A 23262-nucleotide genomic window follows, 5' to 3' on the forward strand; every position below is an offset into this window, starting at 1 on the left:
TAAATAGGTGACCAGTTTCACATCCATGCATTCAGATACACAATATTTTAGCCCAAATTATTTAAATTTTGTTGATCATTATTTACCTGTTAGTTGGGAAAGTAGACAGAAGTGCTCATGCTTTAATATCTGAATCCATCCATTTGAATGTCCATCCATATTTTAACAATCCAAAGTGACTTCAAATAAAACTGGAAAATGGAGCAATACACTTTGTCTTTATGGCAGGAAAAAAAGCAGTGAAATTCTTCTGCCCATCCCCTTGGCTTCCTGAGGTTTTTGGGACCTGCTTTCTCCATGCCATTCCAATCTTTGGAATTCCTATATGATAATAAATATAAGTGAGAGTGTGAATTACAGTGGTTGTCTTTGGAGATGTTCAGCGGTTCCCTCTTAGTAAATAAAATTACTGCTCATAAATGCTGTATCTGGTGACTCACAGCTTCACTGATGATTTTCTTCCTTAATTTTCTTAATCCCTTGGAGTAGTTTTCCAGTGAACTCTGTCCATCCTGCTTGGTTTCTGTGTGGTTTCTTTCATGGCACTGCTCAGTTGCAGGAGCAGCTGAGGTTCCTTAGGCACAGAATTCTGCTCTGCTGTTTGGTGCTTGTCTTCCCTCCTCCATCCCCTTTTTTGGTATTCCATGGCATTTCTCCTGAAGCCAAATTTCTCTGTTCCCTCAGTTGCTTTGGGTTGTCTGTCCGCGAAATGTTTCAGACAAAAATGTCTGAGCAAAAAAAGGGCAAATTCCAGGCCTTGGCTGCTGGCTCAGAGAATCCCAGAATCATCTGGAAAATGGTTGGGGAAGCCCATGGAGTGGCAGCTGTGCCCACCTTGTCCCCAGCCCAGAGCACTCAGTGCCACCTGCAGGGGACACCCCTGGGCAGCCCCTGGAAGGTGTCAGGACCCTCTTGTGGAGCCGTTTCAAACATGGGAGCAGGAGCAGCCCCAAATTCCCAATTTCCCAGCAGTTTTCCTAAGAAGCACAGCTCATCATCCCATGGAATAGCTCAGTACCATTGGTACAAAAGGAAAGTGGCTTTGGGTTGGAGTCTTTCCATCCATCCCAAGCTATTCTTGGGAGTGTGAACTTCAGTGGGACACTAAAGGTTTTCTTGCTTTTTTATTTCCTGGATACCTTGGACTTGGCAATCCTGAGTGCTCTTTGGAGGGTTATAAGGGCAGGATTTAAAAACCTTTTGTTTTTTTTTTTTTTAATTTTATTTGTCCTCATTTCCTTCCTGCAACCTGCTTTATTAAAACCATTTTAGGAATTGTTATCAAGGAAAAAAATGCTACAGGAAACCAAACTTCTCTGGTAAGGCCTTACCAACTTCTGATGCTGGCAGAGATACTGATAGTTAATAAAAATTGTGTAGTCTTACTGTGACCTAGATACTTAAATGGATAAGTTTGTCAGAGATTTAGTGCAGTGTCTGCTTCTGAGACAAATGAGGAGCATCCTGGAGAGCATCAGACTGACCAGTGTCAACTCCACATTGGGGTGCTGGAATTGGTCAAGTTCCCATAAACTTGTCCCAAAGGTTCAACTTCTTCTGTTTCTCCTCATAAAAGTCGAGTTAGACCAAGTGAACATGAGAGAGCTCTGCTGGAGAGACTTTTCCTGGCCCTTCATGCCACTGAGGGATAAAAATCTCTTCAACTTTTATCTTACAGCTATGGCCATCAGGGAATAATGCCGAGTGAATCCCATGCTTCTCCATGGTGCCTGTTCTCAAAAAGGGGTTCAAGCCACCGTTATCCCAAATTTACAGACTGAGCTTGAACTGCACATCCAGGACCTGTTCTCTTGGGATTGAGGCACCTCCAGCCTCTTGCTGGATTCCTGAAGCTCAGAAAATCATTGTTTTCCAGATTAGTAAGCAGGAGATAATCAACTTCTGGGGGTGATGGGCAATCAGTTCACCAGAAAGAGCGCCATGGCTTTTTGGTCATTGAAGGCTTTCTAAATGATGAATTCTTTTTGGATGGATGAAGGCTTGATGAGGAATTCCTGGTGGAAATTTTAAGGAATTTGGGTACATACCAGATTATAATTAGCACATTCTCATCTTATTTTTTTTAACATTAAAGACAATGGCTTTATGTAAGAGAACAAATACTCTGGAGTCTCCAGTGAGCTCCCAGTAACTGTATTTTTGGGGGTGAATGTTTGATAAATTCTCTATTCAGTGTGATAATAAATGTACCCAGTGAGGCTTTTGCTGCTTGATCTGCACCCAGTGTCTGCACTGGCTTTTCTCCCTTGCATCCACGTGCTTTTATCACTTGGATAGGATGCCTGAATTATTCTTATGGATTAGAATACCACTTAAAAAGGAGGAATTTGCAGCTTAGTACCTCCCCCTGCCTGTATCTCAGTATACCTTGGGATATACCAAGATTTGCTTGAATATTATGCTTAACAGCAGGGATGGATCTAGGCTGAAAAGAGAATGCAACAAGACCTTGGAATTGTGAGGCTGAAGAAGGTGTTTGACTCCATCCCCAGCTGATGTGAGAATTTCCTGAAGTTCCTCAGTTTATCTCCTCCTCCAGTGAGAGTTTTCTAGGTCAGCGCTTCCTGAACCAGGGAATAAGGCCATGGCAAATGTGCTGCAGATGGGACACAAACCCATCCTGAACCATGGCAAGTTAACAAATACCATCCCAGGGATGATTCATATTTAGGGAGAAACGTTTGGAGCTGATGAGGGTGTGTGTTCTGAGAAATGGAAGGGCTTGGAGGGAACAATGTGAGGAAAATGTGGGAGTTTTATTTATTCATGGCATTCATGTAGAGTGAAGCTGCCCCTCTGCTCTTGTGAGATCCCACCTGGAATGCTGCTTCCAGCTCTGGGGACCCCAGCATCGGGGCAGGAGCTGCTGGAGAGAGCCCAGGGGAGGGACATAAAGAGGGTCCCAGCCCCTCTGCTCTGGGGACAGCCTGGGGCAGCTGGGGCTGGAGAAAAGAGGGGTCCAGGGACACCTCAGAGCCCCTCCAGAGCCTAAAGGGGCTCCAGGAGAGCTGGAAAGGGACTGGGGACAAGGATGGAGGGACAGGAGCCAGGGAGTGGCTCCACAGTGGGATTTGATGGGGTATTGGCAATGAGGAATTGTCCCCTGGAGGGTGGGCCGGGCTGGCATGGAATTGCATCCCTGGATCCCTGGCAGTGCCAGGTTGGACACTGGGGCAGGAGCAGCCTGGGACAGTGGGAGGTGAAAGTGTTTGCACTGTTCAGGCTTATTAGAATCAGAGGTAGCTGTACTATGGATTTGCTTTATTCTGGATCCTGCATTTCAGGAAAGCCTTGACCATACCTGCAATTTAGAGATTTCAATGTTAGTACATTGGCAGGGGTGGCACTGGGTGAGTTTCAGGATATTCCTGTGCTGGGAGGAAAGGCTGGCACAGCTGGGACTGTTCACCTGCACAGGAGAAGCTTTGGGCTGAGCTCAGGGTGGCCTTGCAGGGCCTGGAGGAGCCCCAGGAAAGCTGGAGAGAGACAATTTCCAGGGGATGCAGGGACAGCACCCAGGGAATGGCTTCACACTGAAAAATTACAGGTTCAGATCAGATATTAGGAACAATTTCCTCCCTGGCAGGGTGGGCAGGGCTGGGATGGAATTCCCAGAGCAGCTGGGGCTGCCCCTGGATCCCTGGCAGGGGACACTGGGGCTGGAGCAGCCTGGGACAGTGGGAGGTGTCCCTGCCATGGCAGGGGTGGCTCTTGCAGGTCCCTTCCAAGGCAGGAATTGTCAGTCAGGCTCCTGGAGCTGTGCAGAGTCAGCAGGGCAGTGACCAAACTGCAGCCCTGGGCTTCCAGCACTGACTCACAGCAGGGCAGTGCCAGGTGTGGCACAGGGAGGCTCTGGCAACACAGCAACCACATCAGCATCACCCTTGGCTTTTGAGAGACTTCAGCCTAAAACGAATGATTTTAATGAAATCATTCCATTTATTCCCATGGAGTTTCCCATCCCATTTTTGTGGAGCCTGAACCTGGGCACTGTCAGTTTTCTGAGCTGGTGAACTTCACAGGAGATTCTGTTTCAAAGTGTGTTGAGCAAGGATTTTAAACCTGGTGCTTCTATCCTGACATAGGATTTTAAACCTGGTGCTTCTATCCTGACATAGGATTTTAAACCTGGTGCTTCTATCCTGACATAGGATTTTAAACCTGGTGCTTCTATCCTGACATAGGATTTTAAACCTGGTGCTTCTATCCTGACATAGGATTTTAAACCTGGTGCTTCTATCCTGACATGGGATTTTAAACCTGGTGCTTCTATCCTGACACAGGATTTTAAACCTGGTGCTTCTATCCAGCTTTCTCCTTTCAGGAGAAAGCTGGGGCTGCTGTGGTGTTTTCCAGGAAGAGCAGTGTGAGAGGACCCAGCTATGCCTGTCCAGCCTAAATCTGAATACTGAAAGGCAAAGGTTTGGCATTGCAGTGTCAGTGGGAGCTGCCACAGGGACAGCATTTAAACAGCAGGTCCTGGTGTGTTTGAAAAGGTCCCAGAATCCTTAAAAATGCTCACAAACCTATACATGGCTAAAAAAAAGCCACTAACCCAAAATCTTACAAATTAGCACCATTTCTGTACAGAGCCAGCCAGCACTTACACCTTGGTGTGATTGGTTTTGTGTGTTTGGCTATTTAATTGTGGGTTTTGTTTGATTTTTGTTGTTTTTTTAATTTAGGAGACTAAATCTGAGCCTATCTCCATGTATGAAAATATTTTGGAAACTTCCAAGATTAAAAGTACTGCTGTACCAGAGCAACAAACATCTACATTGTTGTACTTGAATTAAGGAACTTGAAATCTTTGAGAGCAACACCAGAACTGGCTTGTGCCAAAATGGAGCTGGAGAAGTTTTTATTTCATTTAAACATGGGACAGCAGCTGCACAAACTCTTCATATATAAAATATTTCTGTTTGTTGTGGTCTGAGTTAGGTTGGTTTGGATTTTTCCAGCTCTAGTCCTGGATGAAAAAGTTCAGGTGGCTGCACCTGAGTCCCCTCCCTTGCCAGGTCTCTGAGAAACAGAGCCCAGTTTGTAAATAAAGAATACAACCAAAAATGAGAGGAGTAGCAGTGACCACTAAACCGGGAGAACAATCAGCTGTGGTAATATCAAGGTTGCAGTAAAAAATCTGTAAATTGAGTGCTTTGGCCACTTGCTGGGGAAATTTGAGGCAGCTTTAGGTGTTCCTGTAATTCTTCTTCCTTTGTGGCTCAGAAATTCAGGGAGAAGGAGGAAGGTTGTGCTCCCCTGAGACTTCTGGCTCTGAAGTTCTGAAGTGATGAATGCAATTCTGTAGCAGGGCATGTTTGGCTTTGCATTTCTCGAGTTCTTTTCCCAACCACAAGGAACAGAAACAGTTTTTGTACATGGAATTATTGGCCTTGTTGAGGACATCTGTAGGAAAAAAAATACCTGCAGAAAAAAAAAATCTCAGCTCTGAAAAAAAAATTCATATTCCTGTGGATAAATTAATTTACAGCCCTCATGTACGTTCCACTTTGGAACATGACTTTATTCCCATGCTCCTGATACTGCAGGGGATGGGCAATTCCAGCTGTAGCATCTTTTCCTTTTGTTTGCTGGAGGGAGGGGAATGCAAATCCAGTGGTTTGACTTTTGTCTGGCGCTATTAAGTGGGTGGAAAAAAGAGCCACTCCCCCCTCTAATTGGAGGTTCCTTATAAGGTCAGTGGCCTGGAAATATTTGAAGTTTGTGCTTCTAAAATTAATTTTTTTTAGTCAGTGAGTAAGTAAAGCATCAGATGCAAATTATCTAAAAAATCTCAAGTATTTCGACCTTTGTTGTGGGGTTTCTCTTCCCCTCCTCTCCCCCCCTCGCTGTGTCAGTTTAATTCTTCCTGAAACCACAGGCTTTATTCTGGGGTTCACATGAATTAATAAATATTTAAAAAAACAAATCCTGACTTCTCTGGCTGGATGGGTCAGTTATAAATTTAACATTTCAGTTCCTTCAGACACCTGGGAAGCAATTCACGTTTAGAAGTGATGCATTTCCTAAATAGGCTGTAAAGAATGGCGTATTCTAGAAAAACGGCTGTGTTATAAATCAGGTATTTCAGAGACCCTGAGTCTGCCTGGGTCAATCCCGGTGTGGCACCGCTGCTCTGTGGGTGATAAAATCTCATTTGGTTGAGGGTATTTTGGCAGCACCACTGCACACCTGCATCTCAGAGCAGTTGAGAACTGGGGGTTTCTCCTGCTCCCCATTCCCCCGGTGCCCTTTGCTGAGTGTCCCTGTCCCCCTGCAGCAGGGGAAGGGCAGAGGCTGCTTCGCTTCTGCTGCTGCTGCTGCTGCTGGAGAGAAATCCCTGCTCTGCTGCAGCCGCGCTTCTGCTGTGCCAGCTCTGGAATTGGGTGAGAATTGGGTGATTTCAGCAAAGCTGCTTCCACGAGAGCTTTCACACCTCACCGATGGCTTCTGGCATCACGTGGTGGAAATTCAGCCTGAGAGTGAAGCCAGTCATTCACAGCATCTTTTTTTCAGAGCAACCGGTGCTTTTGGAACGCTGAAAATCATTTGCAGCACACAAAAAAACCACGGTTGGGCGTGTTTTGGTGGAGCTGGGCTTGGTTCAGGAGCATCTCTCACAAGTCCTGCTGTGGAAACTCCCAGTGCAGCTCCTCAGGGGGATCAGGGCTGAGCTGGGGAAGTCTGCTATCAACTCTGCTTGTTGCTGCCTTTTCCCCAGTGATGTAGGAAAATGCTCAATTCCCACATTTTTAATGTTCTTTTTCCACGTTTAAGAAGGAGAAACGTGCCCCCCCTGTGTGAGGGTGAGCTGCCATCGGACAGAGGGTGACTCTGCTCATGGTTCTGGAGAATACACACAGTCACCTGAAGAGAGCTACTTTAATTTTACTGAATTATGAGTTTAAAATCCTAAAGATGGTGAGTTTTAAAGCCTTTGCCCAGAGCAGCTGGGGCTGCCCCTGCATCCCTGGCAGTGCCCAAGGCCAGGCTGGGCACTGGGGCTGGAGCAGCCTGGGACAGTGGGAGGTGTCCCTGCCCAGGGATGATCTTTAGGGTCCCTTCCAGCCCAAACCATTCCATGATTCTGTAGGTTTGAAGTATTTGCTGTTTCAGTTAAAGCATTCAGGTAAAAAGTGTTCCAGAATCCCACAGAACTTACAGCTGGAGAAGGGGATCTGTGACTTCTTTGGGAACAGGACAGATGTGGTGCTGATCACAAATTAATTTATCTGTCTTTTAGTACATTTGGTGTGTTTTAATACACAGGAACCTGCAAGTGCCCAGAAAGGGAAAGGGTATATTGGACTTTTATGCTGGAATCATAATTTACTCCTGATTTCCTGCTGTGATGTTGCAGGTGATCCTTGGTTGTTGTACAAAGCAGAACTCGGTGCAGCTTGGCCATTTTTTTTTCCCTTTTCCTTCTCATGAATTATTCCTTAGCTAGATCATCACCTCTGTTGGTCACAAGAGCAGCAGTGAATTTGGGTGTGTTCAGCTTTCAAACGGGTGCAATTTGGACATTAAACACACGGGATTTCCCTGGTAACAAAGCACACTGCATGTGCTGGGTGCTGGCAGAACAATGATTCTGAAATTCCTCAGCTTTGTCCCTCTGGGAAGCTGTCAGTCACTGAGCACCCTGGCAGATTTATTAATCTAATTCCAATTGGATTGATTGTGCTTCACATTTCACCGTGCAGTGTTTGAAATAAAACACCAAATCTGTGTCTTGGAGGAATCTTTTGCTCAGTTTGTCTTAACACCAAACCTCAGCACTGCTTGTGTAGTTCACATGTCTAAATCCATTATATTCCAGTATGTTAATAACCCAAATTTCATGGTGGCTACCTCAGGATAATTTTCCTAGTAAATAAATAAAAAAACTTGGTTTCTAAGTAAGTATTTATATTTTATGTTGCTAGCAACAGGCCTGCCTGTGTTCACCGAAGGTCAGTGACCTGAATTATGTTCAGCTCTGCCAGCAGTGTGTGTAGTCATGAGAAATGCAGGGGTTTCTCTGTATTCCACCAGTATGACTTGAAAAATTACAAAATAATCTTTTCACAGAGGAAAAACTTGAATGTGGCTTTGCAAAAAGATTCCATATTGAATCTTAGAATACAGAGATCCTGAATAAGGAAAATAAGTCCCTCTATGAAGGGTTTTAATTAGTAAAATGTAAAAAATAAACCCCTCTCCAGCAGGCTTCTCTTTTAATTAAATTTTCATGTTAATAATGGTTTTTGCACTTTAACTTTTAGGGGTTTAGAAATCTGATTGCTCTGAACCCAACTTTGATCTGCACTGAACCTATTGATGTGTGCTGGGTATTGAGTTTTGCAGGAAGGGGTGGATGCTCCTAAGGAATACAGGGAATAAAACTTTAATTCTCCAAGAGGCCAGCAGGGAAAGCAGGTCTGGGATGTGAGGAGGAGTCAGAAACGTGAGGAAGTTTTGTTATTCAGTGTCCCCATGTCCACAATGCTGTGGATTTTATCTGGAGTGGAGCTGCTCAGCATCCTCGGTGTGCCTGAGCCTGGGGTGACTCCACACTGGGATTGCTCAGAGCCAGGGAGGGCTCTGCAGGGGGATCCTGTCCCTGAACTGGGGGATCCCATCCCTGAACTGGGGGATCCCGTCCCTGAACTGGGGGATCCCATCCCTGAACTGGGGGAATCCCATCCCTGGAACTGGGGGGATCCCATCCCTGAACTGGGGGGATCCCATCCTTGAACTGTGGGGATCCCATCCTTGAACTGGGGGGGGATCCCGTCCCTGAACTGGGGGATCCCATCCCTGAACTGGGGGGGATCCCGTCCCTGAACTGGGGGATCCCATCCCTGAACTGGGAGATCCCATCCCTGGCTCTGCAGGGGGATCCCATCCCTGAACTGGGGGATCCCATCCCTGGACTGGGGGATCCCATCCCTGGACTGGGGGGATCCCATCCCTGACTCTGCAGGGGGATCCCGTCCCTGAACTGGGGGATCCCATCCCTGGACTGGGGGATCCCATCCCTGGACTGGGGGGATCCCATCCCTGGACTGGGGGATCCCATCCCTGGACTGGGGGATCCCGTCCCTGAACTGGGGGGGATCCCATCCCTGAACTGGGGGATCCCATCCCTGGACTGGGGGGATCCCATCCCTGAACTGGGGGATCCCATCCCTGGACTGGGGGATCCCGTCCCTGAACTGGGGGATCCCATCCCTGAACTGGGGGATCCCGTCCCTGAACTGGGGGATCCCATCCCTGAACTGGGGGAATCCCATCCCTGAACTGGGGGGATCCCATCCCTGGCTCTGCAGGGGGATCCCATCCCTGAACTGGGGGATCCCGTCCCTGAACTGGGGGATCCCATCCCTGAACTGGGGGATCCCGTCCCTGAACTGGGGGATCCCATCCCTGAACTGGGGGATCCCGTCCCTGAACTGGGGGATCCCGTCCCTGAACTGGGGGATCCCATCCCTGGAACTGGGGGATCCCATCCCTGAACTGGGGGATCCCATCCCTGAACTGGGGGGATCCCATCCCTGGAACTGGGGGATCCCGTCCCTGAACTGGGGGATCCCATCCCTGAACTGAGGGGATCCCATCCCTGAACTGGGGGATCCCGTCCCTGAACTGGGGGATCCCATCCCTGAACTGAGGGGATCCCATCCCTGGAACTGGGGGATCCCATCCCTGAACTGGGGGATCCCGTCCCTGAACTGGGGGATCCCATCCCTGAACTGGGGGGATCCCATCCCTGGCGCTGAGGAGATCCAGGAGGAAAACAGAAGCAAAAGCACCGGGTAAAGTTTTAGCACAGATGATTTCTAAGAATTGCTCTCTTTGTTTTAGTAAAAGACTTCAGCTTTTATTCTTCTCTTTGCTCTAGCACTTTCAGTAATTTGCTTTTTAACACCTTTTCTGTCATCTGTTCCTTCCTCTCCTCCTTTATTTCCAATTCACTTCTGTTCTGTACTGGTAAGGAGATCAAACTGGGTTCCTGAAGCCCAGTAAATGTTATTACTGAGGGGATTCTTTAGTAATGATCTTACAGACTGTGTGATGAGTAGGATTTGCTCTTGCCTCCTCTTATCATCAATTTATTATCTAAACCAGGAAGCCTTTGTGCAGGCTGCCTGAGAGGCCTTTTGCTTTCAGAGCTTGGCAGTGCAGACACAGCTGAGGACACTGAGTTAAGGTGCTGGCCCTGCAGCCATGGGGTGCAGTTTGGTTGTCCCTATTTAAAAAACCCTAAAATTGTTCCTTTTTTATGTTGTGTGACACTGTTACTGTCACAGGGATTCACCTGCTTTGGGCTCTGCTGAGATTTCAAACTCCTCCTTGGAAATCAGGGTTTTTCCACTCTGGAATTCTCCAGGATGGGCTGATGGAGAGCTGGAAGGAGGCTGAGGCTGGGCTGGATCTGAGTTCCTGGTCAGCTCTGAAAAGCACCAATGTGTTGATTCCTGTTAATTGCCTGTTAATGACTTTCTCACATCAGCAGCTCTTCCTTAGTGCTGGTACCTCCTAAAGTGTCTTCTCAATTCTGAAATAGCTCCGGGCTCAGTGCTTACCTCTGCAGCTGCTGTGGGGGCTGAGCATTCCCACTCTGGAGCGGGCAGGAGGCAGCGCTTGAACATTCCAGGATATTTTGGCTGAAAGTTGCTCCAACTCTGGTGATAGTTGGGACTAAGCTGGGTCAGATTGAAACTGGTCTTGCACTGGTGGCACTGGGAGGGGTCAAGCAGTGCTGGAGCTGCAGGGGGGTAAAGACAAGAGAGTCCTTCAGTCCTTGAGCTGCTGCTGCTGCTGCTGGCAAAGGCTTCCTGTAATCCTGCTGTAAACCCAGGGGTGCTGCAGGTAAAGGGAAAAAAGGATTTTGGCCAGAGAGAGATTGCAGAGCTGGGATTGAGGCTCTGCAGCCTCAGGGCACCTGTGTGGGATGGACAGACCTGGTGATCCAGGACAGGGAGGAGCTGGAGAGCCCAGAGGAGGCTCCAGGATGGGCAGAGGGATGGAGCAGCTCTGCTGGGAGGAAAGGCTGGCACAGCTGGGATTGTTCACCTGCACAGGAGAAGCTTTGGGCTGAGCTCAGGGTGGCCTTGCAGGGCCTGGAGGAGCCCCAGGAAAGCTGGAGAGAGACAATTTCCAGGGGATGCAGGGACAGCACCCAGGGAATGGCTGCCAGTGGCAGAGGGCAGGGCTGGGTGGGATCTTGGCAATGAGGAATTGTTCCCTGGCAGGGTGGGCAGGGCTGGCATGGAATTCCAGCCCTGGATCCCTGGCAGTGCCCAAGGCCAGGTTGGACACTGGGGCTGGAGCAGCCTGGGACAGTGGGAGGTGTCCCTGCCATGGCAGGGGTGGCACTGGGTGATCTTTAAGGTTCCTTCCTACCCAAACCACTCTGGGATTCCATTGTTTGTTTGTTTAAGAAGAGTTTGCTCTTCCTTCTTGTTTCTGTTGAGTCCCGGGGCTCTGAGCTGGCTCAGTGGGCTCAGCACCTTTCACTCAAACCAAAGGGATTTAGGCACGAGAGTGCCCAGTGTGTAGAACCTGCTGTGGCCTCAGCAGTGCCCCTGGCAGCTGTGGATGTGGCAGTGCCATCCCAGGGCACTGCAGCCATAAAAGGGCCGTGGGTTCAGGATATGGGATGGCCACTTTGAGGTTTTCCCCTTTTTGGGGGGGGCACGGCAGCAAAACTTCACCTGCTCCTAAACCACCAACGCCAGCACTGCACCAGCTGCTCCTACACAGACCCAACAAGCAGCTCCTTGTCCTCCTGCCCCTTCCCTGCACTGTGTGTGACTCTGGAGTGGCACAGGGACAGGCCAGCGTGGTGGCAGGGGGGCAGCAGGCCCAGGGTGGGCTCTCATTGTCGGGGGGAAATGGAGCGAACGGCGCTCGCTGCTCACCGTGCAGGCCTGGGAGCGGTTCAGGCTGCTCACACTGCCTGCAGTTCCATATTTCAGGAGGTGTTTAAATAGTAATCACAGCTCTCCAATTCCAGCTGGTCAGTCACTTGCAGAGTTCTCTGAAAGTCTCAGGAATTCTGAGTGGGTTTGGTGTTTCCATAGGTTGGACAGTACCAATGATTGTTGGAGAGCAAGGGAAAAATAAATGCTTGGGAAATGCTTTGACTAGATTTAGTTGTTGGGTGTGTTGTGTTTGGGGTTTTAATTTAATTTCTTTTTGTTCATAATCCTGCTGTTCTTCTTAATTTCCATTGGGATTTTCTCAAAAAAGAAAGATATAATAATTACTATAATATATAATATATATTATATAATATAAAGCATATAATATATAATATACAACATATATGACATACATAAACTATAAACTATAATATATATGATTATATATACTTTAATATATATAACATATAAATTATATATAAATAAAAACAAATATATATAATATATAATATATAATATATAATATATAATATATAATATATAATATATAATATATAATATATTATATATTATATATTATATATTATATATTGTATTTTATTATATATTTATTAATAATACAATATTATAATATTAATATATATTTAATTACTATATTAAATAATTAATATAATATTTATAATATTGACAGAAACTCCTGTCTTTATATCTCTCTGTCTATGGGAAATACAGTTTTATTTTTCTGAGCATGTTTTAATTATTTGCAGCAAGGTGAACCTAATTTAATTTCATCAAGCCATGAGGAGAAATGAACTTTAACATTTAGGAATTTATATGCATTTCTAGTTCTGTATCTTGTGGATTTGGGGAAATCCCACAAGTTCAGTTTTGTTAGGAATTTTGTACTGAATTTCTGTGAAAATCCAAGCATTTAAGGGCTTGGCAAAGATGGGTAACTGACAGTTTTTTGGGAGATATATTCAATGGCCAGTTGAAATTTAAGTTAATACTTTACATTTTGACACTTGGAAAGTTTTTCTAAAACCAGCTATCAGTAGCAAATAAATCTTTGTCATGCCTGTCTTTGCTTTTCCTGTCAGAAAACTTCATTTTCTGTTTGGATTCCTTGCTTTAGCTCGGGCTTGAGCAGTTGTGGCTGCAGTTTAAGAAGTTAATTTTTGCTTTTTTCTCCCTTTTTCAGTGTTGTTTGCTGCTGGACTCCCCCTGTCCCCACAACCCCGCAGGATGATATGAGCCTTGAAAGAAGACGATGCATACAGGTGATTGATACTGAGGATTTTTGCAATGACAAATGATGGATGTTCTTGATGTGCTTCTTGTTGCTCTTCCATTCTCTGTCTCCCCAAATGATGTTGTTCCAACTTAGCAAAATATTGAAGAACCTGCAGAATTTTGGAATCTTTCTTTGCCCTTTCAAAAACTCTTCTGCAGCTTGGAAAACTCTCCTTCTTCCAGGAAGAAAATGGTTTTCCTGAATGGAAATATTGTTTTCAAAGTTTTTATGGGAATGCTTCTGAAGGTGCTGCTTGATATTTTTAGGAAATTCTCCCTTTTTTTGGCTAATCAAAAATCCTGGAAGTGCCAAGTGTATTTGCAGCTTCCATGGCTGATTTTTACTTTTGCTGGAAATACAGTCAGGGAAAATCACAAGCAGTAGAAATAAAACAAAATTAAATTTGTCCAAGAGGGTTGCTCTAATTTTTTTTATACCCAAATGCCCTTATTTCAACCAGATCTTTGGTTTGCTTGTTCAGCTTTAAACCCCAGGAATCCTTAGGGCTGGGGGTAAAAAAAAATCCAGGCAGATTTCCGTGTGCATGGAGCTCATCTCCTGATTGACAGTTTTCAGTTGCATCAGCTGTTGGTGCATAAACAGCTTTGGAGGGTCTGTTTACATGGAGCCTTTGGATTTGGACCAAGATGCTGGAAGTGGAGATTTCATTCCCTGAAAACCAAACATCTCTCATTCCACTCGCATGTTTGTGAGTTGTGTGCTGAAAGCTCAAGTCAAAGCAGGTCTAAAGAATTCTAAAATTAGGTTGGGCAAAGGAGAGGAGAAGGGAAAACTTCTCCAAAGGGATATTTCATTTTTATATTTCATTTTCAATATCTTAATCTAGAGGAGCAGCATTAAAAGTATAGAAAATTGATGTCCCATCAGATTTGGGGAGCTCTGTGTAGTAGGCAGTGACAGATTAAAATAGAACCTAAATATTGAGAAAATGTTTTGAAAGCTTTAAAAATACTCATCCCACAAGTGAAAGGAGAGATAATGTTATGAAATTGTACCTTATGCATGACAGTGTTTGAGAGAATTCAGTTTCACATTGCAATACATTATTCTGGTTTAAAACTTCCAACTTAAGCACTTTCAGTTTTGGTCAGAATTTCTGATGGTGCTGAGCTTGTTAGAATTATGAGCTTGCAGAATTGAAATGGGTACAAGATTTTGAACTTTAAGTGGTAATTCTGTCTCCTGCAGCCCAGATTCTTTATTTACAAGTCCCTTGATAACTAGAGATGAAAATGCAGGACAAAGACCTTTATGCCTGTGATGTGTTGGAAGTTAAAGAATTCAGATTTATTTGCATTTTCTGTTTATTAGGAGAGCCAGGCTTGGTGTGCTGAAGTTTTGAGAATGAGCAAGAATTGCAGGCTTCAAATGAGAGCCTGCCCTGTGATAATTCTGTGGGGCAGTGACAGGAGGAGTCATTTGGTGACTCTGCTGATCTTGGTCTCAAGTTCAAAGTGGCCGGGGAGAGGCCTGAAATTGAAAGTTTTTGTGGTTCTTGGGGATGGCTCTCTTGCATTTTCAAAAGGTTTCTCGAGGGTGATTGATCAGAGGTGCCTGGTAATGTCTAAACTCCCTTTGGTTAAAGGGGGGAAGCTTCTCCAGGGTCAATAAATTTTTTGTTTTAATGGGCTTCACTTCATTGTCCTGGAAGCTGCTCTAAAGCCCTACAATTAACCACAGCAGAACTAGGGAAACAATCCCCTAAGAAGAAGATTGTTTCACTTCTGCCATGGAATACTTTAATTTTAGATCACCACTTAGGCTGAAAACACAGAAATGTATTAAGGTCCACTGCTTTAAAAAAAAAAAAAAGTGAAAATTTGAAGAAATGGGGATATTAAATGCTGTTTTCCAGTTTGAATCACCAGGAAAACAAACTTGCAGCACATAGAAGTTCTCTTTTTGCCCTGTATAATATGTGGGACACCCAGCAAAAGGGCACTTTCAGGTGCTGTTTGGAGAACTGAAAGATTTTCAGTAATTTTACTGATGATCTGGAGCAGGGGGTTGAGTCCACCCTCAGTTTGTGGGCAACACCACTTTGGGCAGGAGTGAGGATCTGGAGGGTGGGAGGGCTCTGCAGAGGGGTCAGGACAGGACCCAGGGGATGAGGCCAGAGGGGTGGGGTCAGTCCTGCCCCTGGGTCACCACAACCCCAGGGAGCTCCAGGCTGGGCAGAGGGGCTGGGAAAGGCCCTGGGGGTGCTGGGGACAGGGGCTGGACACGAGCCCAGGGGTGCCCAGGGGGGCAAGAGGCCACAGGAGCTGGGCTGGATGAGGAATTGTGTGTGCAGCAGGAGCAGGGCAGGGATTGTCCCTCTGTGCTGGCTCTGAGAGCCCCTCCAGGGCTGGGCCCAGTTCTGCTCCTGCAGGAGAGCCCTGGAGGGGCTGGAGCGTGTCCAGGGCAGGAAACGGAGCTGGGCAGGGGCTGGAGAATCCCTGAGGGAGCTGGGCAGGGGCTGCAGAATCCCTGAGGGAGCTGGGAGGGGCTGGAGAATCCCTGAGGGAGCTGGGCAGGGGCTGGAGAATCCCTGAGGGAGCTGGGAGGGGCTGGAGAATCCCTGAGGGAGCTGGGCAGGGGCTGGAGAATCCCTGAGGGAGCTGGGCAGGGGCTGCAGAATCCCTGAGGGAGCTGGGCAGGGGCTGGGGCTGGAGCAAAGGAGGCTCAGGGGCCCTTGTGGCTCTGCACAAGTCCCTGCCAGGAGGGCACAGCCGGGGGGGTCGGGCTCTGCTCCCAGGGAACAGGGACAGGAGCAGAGGGAACGGCCTCAGGCTGGGCCAGGGCAGGCTCAGCTTGGACAGCAGCAGCAATTTGCCCATGGAAAGGGAGCTCAGGCCTGGGGAATGCTCAGAAATCTGTGGATGTGGCACCTGAGTTCATGGTCTGGAGATGGAGCAGGCAGAGTTGGGTAATGGTTGGGCTTGGATGGTCTCAGAGGTGTTTTCCAGGTGTTTTGATGATTCCCTGATTCCCTGTTTACTTGTGGAGTTTTTAGGATCTGTTCTGCTTTTCCCTAGAACAGTGCCATAAGCAAAGCTGGGGTTCAGCTCTTTACAGGAAAAGCCAAGTTTGTATTTCAGTCATGTTGTGGTAATACCTTAGAATGTGATTAAAAAGTGTTTCCAGAATGGGAATTTTTCACTTCTTTGTCCTTTGCAAGTCCCTCCAGGACCCTTTGGGAAAGCAAGGAAGCAAACACTGCTGGGTGTAGTGAGGCTGGTGATCAATCATCCTGCCCATATTCACTTTTCATTGTGTGGTGGCATCAAATTTGGGATTGTGCTGGGTTCCTACAGGCAGGGATTCATCTTGGTTAAAAGTTGGTGTTTCCAGAGTTCCTGCTACCCCTTTTCCTGCTCCTGTGTAACTCAGTGGTTGCTTGTTCTTTTTTTCCCTCTTTTTTTTTAATGGAGATTTCTTATAAAAATCATTTGGTTTTATAACAGCTTTCTGGTTTTGACTTTTGTAGTTATGCTGCAGCCTAAGGAATATGGATCTAAAAATACTGACTTCTCTTGATTTTTAAGCTTTTGAAGAGCTCAAAGCTTCTTTTTGTAACCTTTGTTAATGGTTACAGCAAATTATTCTCATCAGCATGGAATTATCTTGGATGCACCAGAGATGTTGAGGACCAAGGAAATGTGATAATGGTGTAGTCAAGTTTGATAAGACATTGAGGGTGCTCATATTGCTCTTAACTTTATAAAAAAATGAACATTTATTACATTTCTAAATTTATAAAAAGTTTTGGAAAAGAAAAAGAGCCAATCCAATAGTTTTCAATAAGGATACTGCAGGGGCAGTTCAAGAGGTCTCACACAGGTACCTGCCCTCCCCAGCTGTGTTCCTTGTTAAAATACAACAGATCTGGAGAAGGGTTCTGGGAAGTTCCTGGGCTGGGTTTAGGACCTGCAAGTGTCCAGGTGTTTGTTTTATTTAGAAATACAGTGGAAGTGGAGAATTGGGCCCTGGCTCTCACATCTCCTATTTCATGTTTTAGTTGCTGATTTCATTGAGCCTGTAGCTCATTTTTAAGGATGTTTTTCTATGTCAGAGTGAGAAAACCCCACAAACCAAAGCAGAAAACCCCTCTGTTGTTGTGCAGCCAGAACAAAGTGTGTCTGGAGCTCACCTGTGGAACCTGAACTGGAAAATTTACCAGGAAAATCCAGAAATTCCTGGGCCAGCACCAATTTCTCCCTCCCTTGGCTGTTCCTGGGGCAGTGGAGATGCTGGCCCTGGGCTGGCCAGGTCACCACACCCGGGGGGTCCAGTTGGTGGCACAAAATCAGGTTTTGAAAGGGCAAAAAAGGTGCAGGTGCTGATTCCCTGCTGGGCACAGAGTGGCTCCTGCTGGTTCCAGTTGGATTCTGTCTGGCTGGGCCCTCCCAGGGAGTTGGTGGGGGATGTTCAGGTCCTGGCTGAGCAGATCAGCCCTGAAGATCCCACCAAAATCAGGTCTGAGACTGAGCTGCTCAGGTTGCAGGTTTGAAATACAAGCAGCTAATGATGGCTTGGATATTCCTGGGATGATGATATTATTATTATTATTATTATTATTATTATTATTATTATTATTATTATTATTATTATTATTATTATTATTATTATTATTATTATTATTATTATTATTATTATTATTATTTCAATATTATTTTTAGTATTTTAGTATTATTTTTCTATTATTTTTATTATTCCAATTTTTTATTTTTATTTTTATCTTTATTTTTATCTTTATTTTCATTTTCCTTGGATATTCCTGGGATGATCTTATTCTTATTCTTATTCTTATTCTTATTCTTATTCTTATTCTTATTCTTATTCTTATTCTTATATCAATATTATTTTAGTATTATTAGTATTTTAGTATTGTTTTTCTATTATTTTTATTATTCCAATTTTTTATTTTTATTTTTCCTTGGATATTCCTGGGAAATATTTTTATTTTTATCTTTATTTTTATCTTTATTTTTATTTTTATCTCTATTTTTATCTTTATTTTCATTTTCCTTGGATATTCCTGGGATTAACCCCTGCTTTTCCACGGATAAATCCATCCCTTTGCAGCAGGGTTTTGGGAGTTTCTGTGCCACAGCAGTGCTCCTCAGGCTGCAAGTGAAGTTCTGCTTTTCAGAGATGGAGTCATTGACCTCAATGAATGATAACCTTGAAGTCAACAGACTAAATTAATGCTCTACTTTCTGAATTTGAGAGCAGCAATGTGAAAACCTGGACAGCTAAAGTTAGATTCGTGCATCCATATTTAAGAAGTTGCCTATTTAAAAGAAAAGGGTTTTTTTCCCCCTCCTCCTCCAGAATGGCTCAGTACCTGTGATATTGAAAATTGAAGTTTTCAGCCTCAGCCCCCATCTAAGAGGAAACAAAATCCAGGATTTTGGCATGGAATTACAGCCTGGTGGAGGATGCTGCTTTCCTTATTGAGGAACAGATCAGAGCATCTAAACCAGAAAATCTTTAGGTGCTGCTGTTCTTGTGTATAGTTCCAGTATTCTGGAAAAGTAATTTCTATTCACTTTGCCTCCCAATACATGTGACCCTCTGTTTAAAACTTGTTGAGGTAACTTTCGATGAAGTTCTAAATTGTGAAGTGGTTTCTTTATTGCAAGACTGAAATTTATTTCTGTTGCTGATTTCTAAGAGCAAAGAAAAAAAAATGATTTTGGACAAAACCAAATTAAAATTCAGATCAAAAATCACAATAATAACTATTAAAAATTATTTACCTTTTCCTGAATGATTGGTCAGTGCACTGAGAATGCCTGAGGTCTAAGATGAACATAATGCTGGAAATAAAGAGCTTTAAAGTCAGTGTTCGGGGTGGGAACAAAAGGAGAGGTTCTCTTGGGCAAGGCAGCAATGGGATATGAGACTGAGGTCATGGGGGTCCCAGGATTGTGCCTTGTCCCAGGGATTTGGGACGCCCCAAATGAGGGGCTCAGGGCTGCTGGGGGTGGCCCTGTCCTGTCCATCCCATGTTGTGCCTGTTCTGCTGGCCTGGGAGGGTTTGGAGGGACCTCGGCCCTGTGCTCCAGGAAATGTCCCTGGTTCACATCCACAGGGAGCTCCTTCCATGGCTTGGCAGCGCTTTGGGGGCTCCTGCAGCTTTCACACCTGAAATGTGCCCCTGAAGGACCCCCAGAGCTGCACCAGCAGCACTCCATGGGCATTTCATGGAATCCCTGGGGCTGGAAAAGCCCTCCCAGCCCAAGGAGTCCCAGCTGTGCCCTCCTTGTCCCCAGCCCAGAGCACTCAGTGCCACCTGCAGGGATGGGCACTCCAAACCTCCCTGGGCAGCTCTTTCCAAGGCCTGCTCACCCTTTCTGGGGACACAACACCCAGAATTCCTCACCACTGGATGAGCTGGACTTTAGATGGCACCACTTGAGCTCCTGAGCATTTTCTGTGTTGGATCCACAAGCAGGGCAGCAGATGTTTGTGGGAGGCATCCTTCATAAATCGTGGAGCCAGGTGGAAACAACCTCTCCCCATCCCTAAAGTTCTGTTCCTTTGGGGTTAGGTTTTACAGTACAGACACCATAGGATGGCTCTCTTCACAGCCAGGCCTGAGCAGTTCTTGGTAAGTTCTTGGCAAGTTCTTGGTAAGGATTCCATTTATAATCCTTCATCAGGCAGGTGGAGGCAAGAACTGGGCAAATATTGCTCCTAAGTCCAGCTGAAATTGGACATTCTCATTTGTAAGGTTTGTATTTCTCTTTTTCTAGTCAGGCTGGTGCTCCCTGTTCTGTTCAATTCACTTTGTGCTGGGTGTTTTTTGTTGTTTCTACCAAACCTCTGGCAGGCAGGGCTGCCCAGATGTGAGTGCTTGATTGCTGGCTCAGGCTGATGTGGGGTCAGGCTGGTGGATCCCCAGCTTTCCAGAGCAGCCCAGGGTGTGCCCAGCTTGATGACAGGGTTGTAGCCAGGGGAGGAAGTTCCTCTCCCCAGGTTTTGCAGAGTTTCCATGTCTCAGTGTGCAGTCTGCTGTCCATGCACAGTTTGGATATTTCCAGGACACAAAGTCAGCCCTGTGCTGTCACTGGGTGCAGCTCAGACGTCATCTGAGCAGGTCTGCTCAGACCCTGCTGGATTTAGGAGCACAATTAAGCTTGGAAAATGTAAAAGTGGCAATGTTGGACTCTCAGATTTCTGCTGTGACGCCACAGTCTCAAAACCACATTTGCTGATAAGCTGTTAAGGACAGAGATTAGATTAGAGAGCAAGAAGCAGAATTTGTTTTCAGCAGTGACACATCAGATTTGAGGATCTGACCTTGCACTTGTCCTGGGAAGAGCAGGGAATGCCCAGCCCAGCTTGGATCCATCAGCCCAAGGAACAGCCTGGTTCTGAGCCCCAGCACTCCCTGACACTCACACCTCACCCCTGGTGACCTCTGCTGAGTTAAATCCCAAAATACCTTTGGGGACCTTGCTTTGGGTTCACTGCACACAGAGGCAGCTGTTGGGCACCTCTGCTGGACAGGGGGAACAGGGGGCAGCAGTTCTGAGAGAAGAAAACTTTTGAGAAAAGAGATTTGTTCTTGATTTCCTCCTTCCCTGTTGTGCTGGCATTTTCCTAACAAACTGGTTATTGGAAATGCCTTAAAAATCTGGGGATACAAGCAGAGAGCAGAGTATGGAGTTCCTCTTTTACTGGGTCTTCTAACTGGTTTCTTTCTGTGCATACTCTTAACTTCTCCTTCACCTCATTGAATCTGCTTTGTGAACAGAGAGACAACCTCAAGTTTGCTAAACCATCCAACACTTGGCTTTTTCTTTGCTACAATCAGTGAAAATTTTAATATTTGAGCAGCTTGCCTATTTGAGCTCAGTATTTTGGGGTGACCTTGCCACTTGTTTGTGCTCCCTCAGATGTGATGGAGAGGGATCAGCAGATGTGCTGTGCCAGGAAATAAACAGGAGGATGATAAAGGTCTGTAAAGGTGAATGAAGTAGGTTTCATTTTTACCTGGTTTTGTAGGCAGTGAGGCCTTTAAATAGAGAAAATATTTAATATAGTAATTAAAGTCCACAATTGCTCAGGACTGCCTTGCCACTCCAGAAAAATAAACTGTTTCTGGCCACACATGGAGATCCAGACATGGTTTTTAGCTTGGCTGTACCAGGGCAAGGTCCTGAAGATGCCTAAAAGGAATGATCTGCTTCTCCAAGATTTTACATATTGGTAAATCCATTCATGTGGATTTCCACATGTTGGAACTCAGCTATTGGTGTGAGTTCTGACTTGCTGTTCATGCCTCTCACTAGAGCCACAAGCTGAGTGGAATATAAAACTGATTTTATCTTCATGTAGATATGGAATAATGGCTTACATAGATTATATTCGCTTATAAAATATAAAATAAATTGCAACACCTCACCAAATAGATTTACCAGGTTTTGTACCTTCCAGTAATGCAGAGCCTTTGTGCTAGTTGGGAATAAAAGTGGGAATTAGGCCCTTAGAAATATTTCACTCACTGAAGTTTAGCAGAAGATCTGAAAGGCAGCAGATGTCCATCAGAATTCCATTTACAGCTCCACTTTAGGTGAGTCCAGATGTTCATGGGAGGCTCTGTGTTAGGCCCTTAAAGACTGTGTAAAAAAAGCAGCATTCTGATAATTGATTTATTCTTGTTTCTTAAGTTAAACCTTTCTAAAACTTCCAGCTGTAAAATAATTTTACAGTAATCATTTCACAATGCTGAGTAATTCCTGGAGACTTCCCTGAGTGCAGTGATGGATCCATGGTGTGGAGTTTTAGGGTATTTCTGGTGCTTAGAAAGGGATGTAAATAAGGCAGTGTTTCTTTCTAGGCTTAAATGTTCACATCTCTGGAGTTTTCTCCAAAATTCCATTTTTCAAAACTGGCTTGTTGAGGTCATGGAATCCTAGAATGAGTTGGGTTGGAAGGAGCTTAAAGATCATCTCATCCCAGCCCTGCCATGGCAGGGACGCCTCCCACTGTCCCAGAGTGCTCCAGCCTGGCCTTGGGCACTGCCAGGGATCCAGGGGCATCCCCACCCTCCCAGGGAAGGATTTTTTCCCAAGATCCCATCCAGCCCTGCCCTCTGGCACTGGGGGCCATTCCCTGGGTCCTGGCACTGCCAAAGGGAGAGGGACTGAGGCAAAATCCAGGTCTCCAAGGGATTTTTCCAAGTTCACAGGACAATGCACCAGGCCAGGAATGGGATGGGCCAAAACCACAACAGCCATGGTGTGATGTTTGTCTGGTGTGAGGATTGGGCAAAGGATGGGAAAAGTGCTCAGAGGGGAGAAGAAATCACAGGTTCAAACAGAAAAGCAGCCAGAGAATCCCAGAATCCCAGAGTGGTTTGGGTTGGGAGGGGTTTTAGGGATCACCCAGAGCCACCCCTGCCATGGCAGGGACACCTCCCACTGTCCCAGGCTGCTCCAGCCCCAGTGTCCAACCTGGCCTTGGGCACTGCCAGGGATGCAGGGGCAGCCACAGCTGCTCTGGGCAAGCTGAGATGTTGAAGGGAAACCTTAATCCCAGCATTAAGATAATTATAATAAAGAAATAGTTGGGAAAAAAATACAAGTTTGTCTTGGGTGCTTTAATTTAGACCAGTTTCTGATGATCTTGTGGTTTGTCATTGGTGAGCCTCAGAATTATTCCTCACCTTTAATGTCCCTGGGCAGGTGTTTGATAAGAGCATGAAACTCTTTTAAATCCTGCAAAGACAAAGGGTCACTCACAGCCCAGAATCTGGGGGTGAGCAGAGCAGAGTTATTGGCCAATCACTGTTACTCCAGCTATTGGCCAGTGCTGTTGGGGTGGTTTCCTTTCCTTACACCCCAGAATTTTACAAATTCAGTTCCCTGCTCTGCCATTTTCCCTGGTTGGAGGGAGGCTGTCTCAGGGAGGAGCCTCGCTGTGTGAGCTGTGCCAGCAGGGAGCTGCAGGAGCAGATGTGGTCAGAGGAGCTCTCTGAGCACCAGTTCCCAGACTAAAGGAGCTGCTTCCCCGTTAGCA

General features: G+C 45.8%; 1 protein-coding gene across 1 annotated transcript in view; it reads left to right on the top strand.

Moving 5' to 3' along the window:
* Positions 1-23262, top strand: part of DYRK1A (dual specificity tyrosine phosphorylation regulated kinase 1A) — an 82021-nt gene that overhangs the window by 12489 nt on the left and 46270 nt on the right. The window contains exon 2 of the mRNA XM_036382741.2: positions 13135-13213. Coding sequence (XP_036238634.1) covers positions 13204-13213 — 10 coding nt within the window. The 5' untranslated portion in view covers positions 13135-13203. The remainder of the gene's footprint in view (positions 1-13134; positions 13214-23262) is intronic.

This window comes from Molothrus ater, chromosome 2 (assembly GCF_012460135.2).
Source record: "Molothrus ater isolate BHLD 08-10-18 breed brown headed cowbird chromosome 2, BPBGC_Mater_1.1, whole genome shotgun sequence".
NCBI classification, from domain to species: Eukaryota; Metazoa; Chordata; class Aves; order Passeriformes; family Icteridae; genus Molothrus; species Molothrus ater.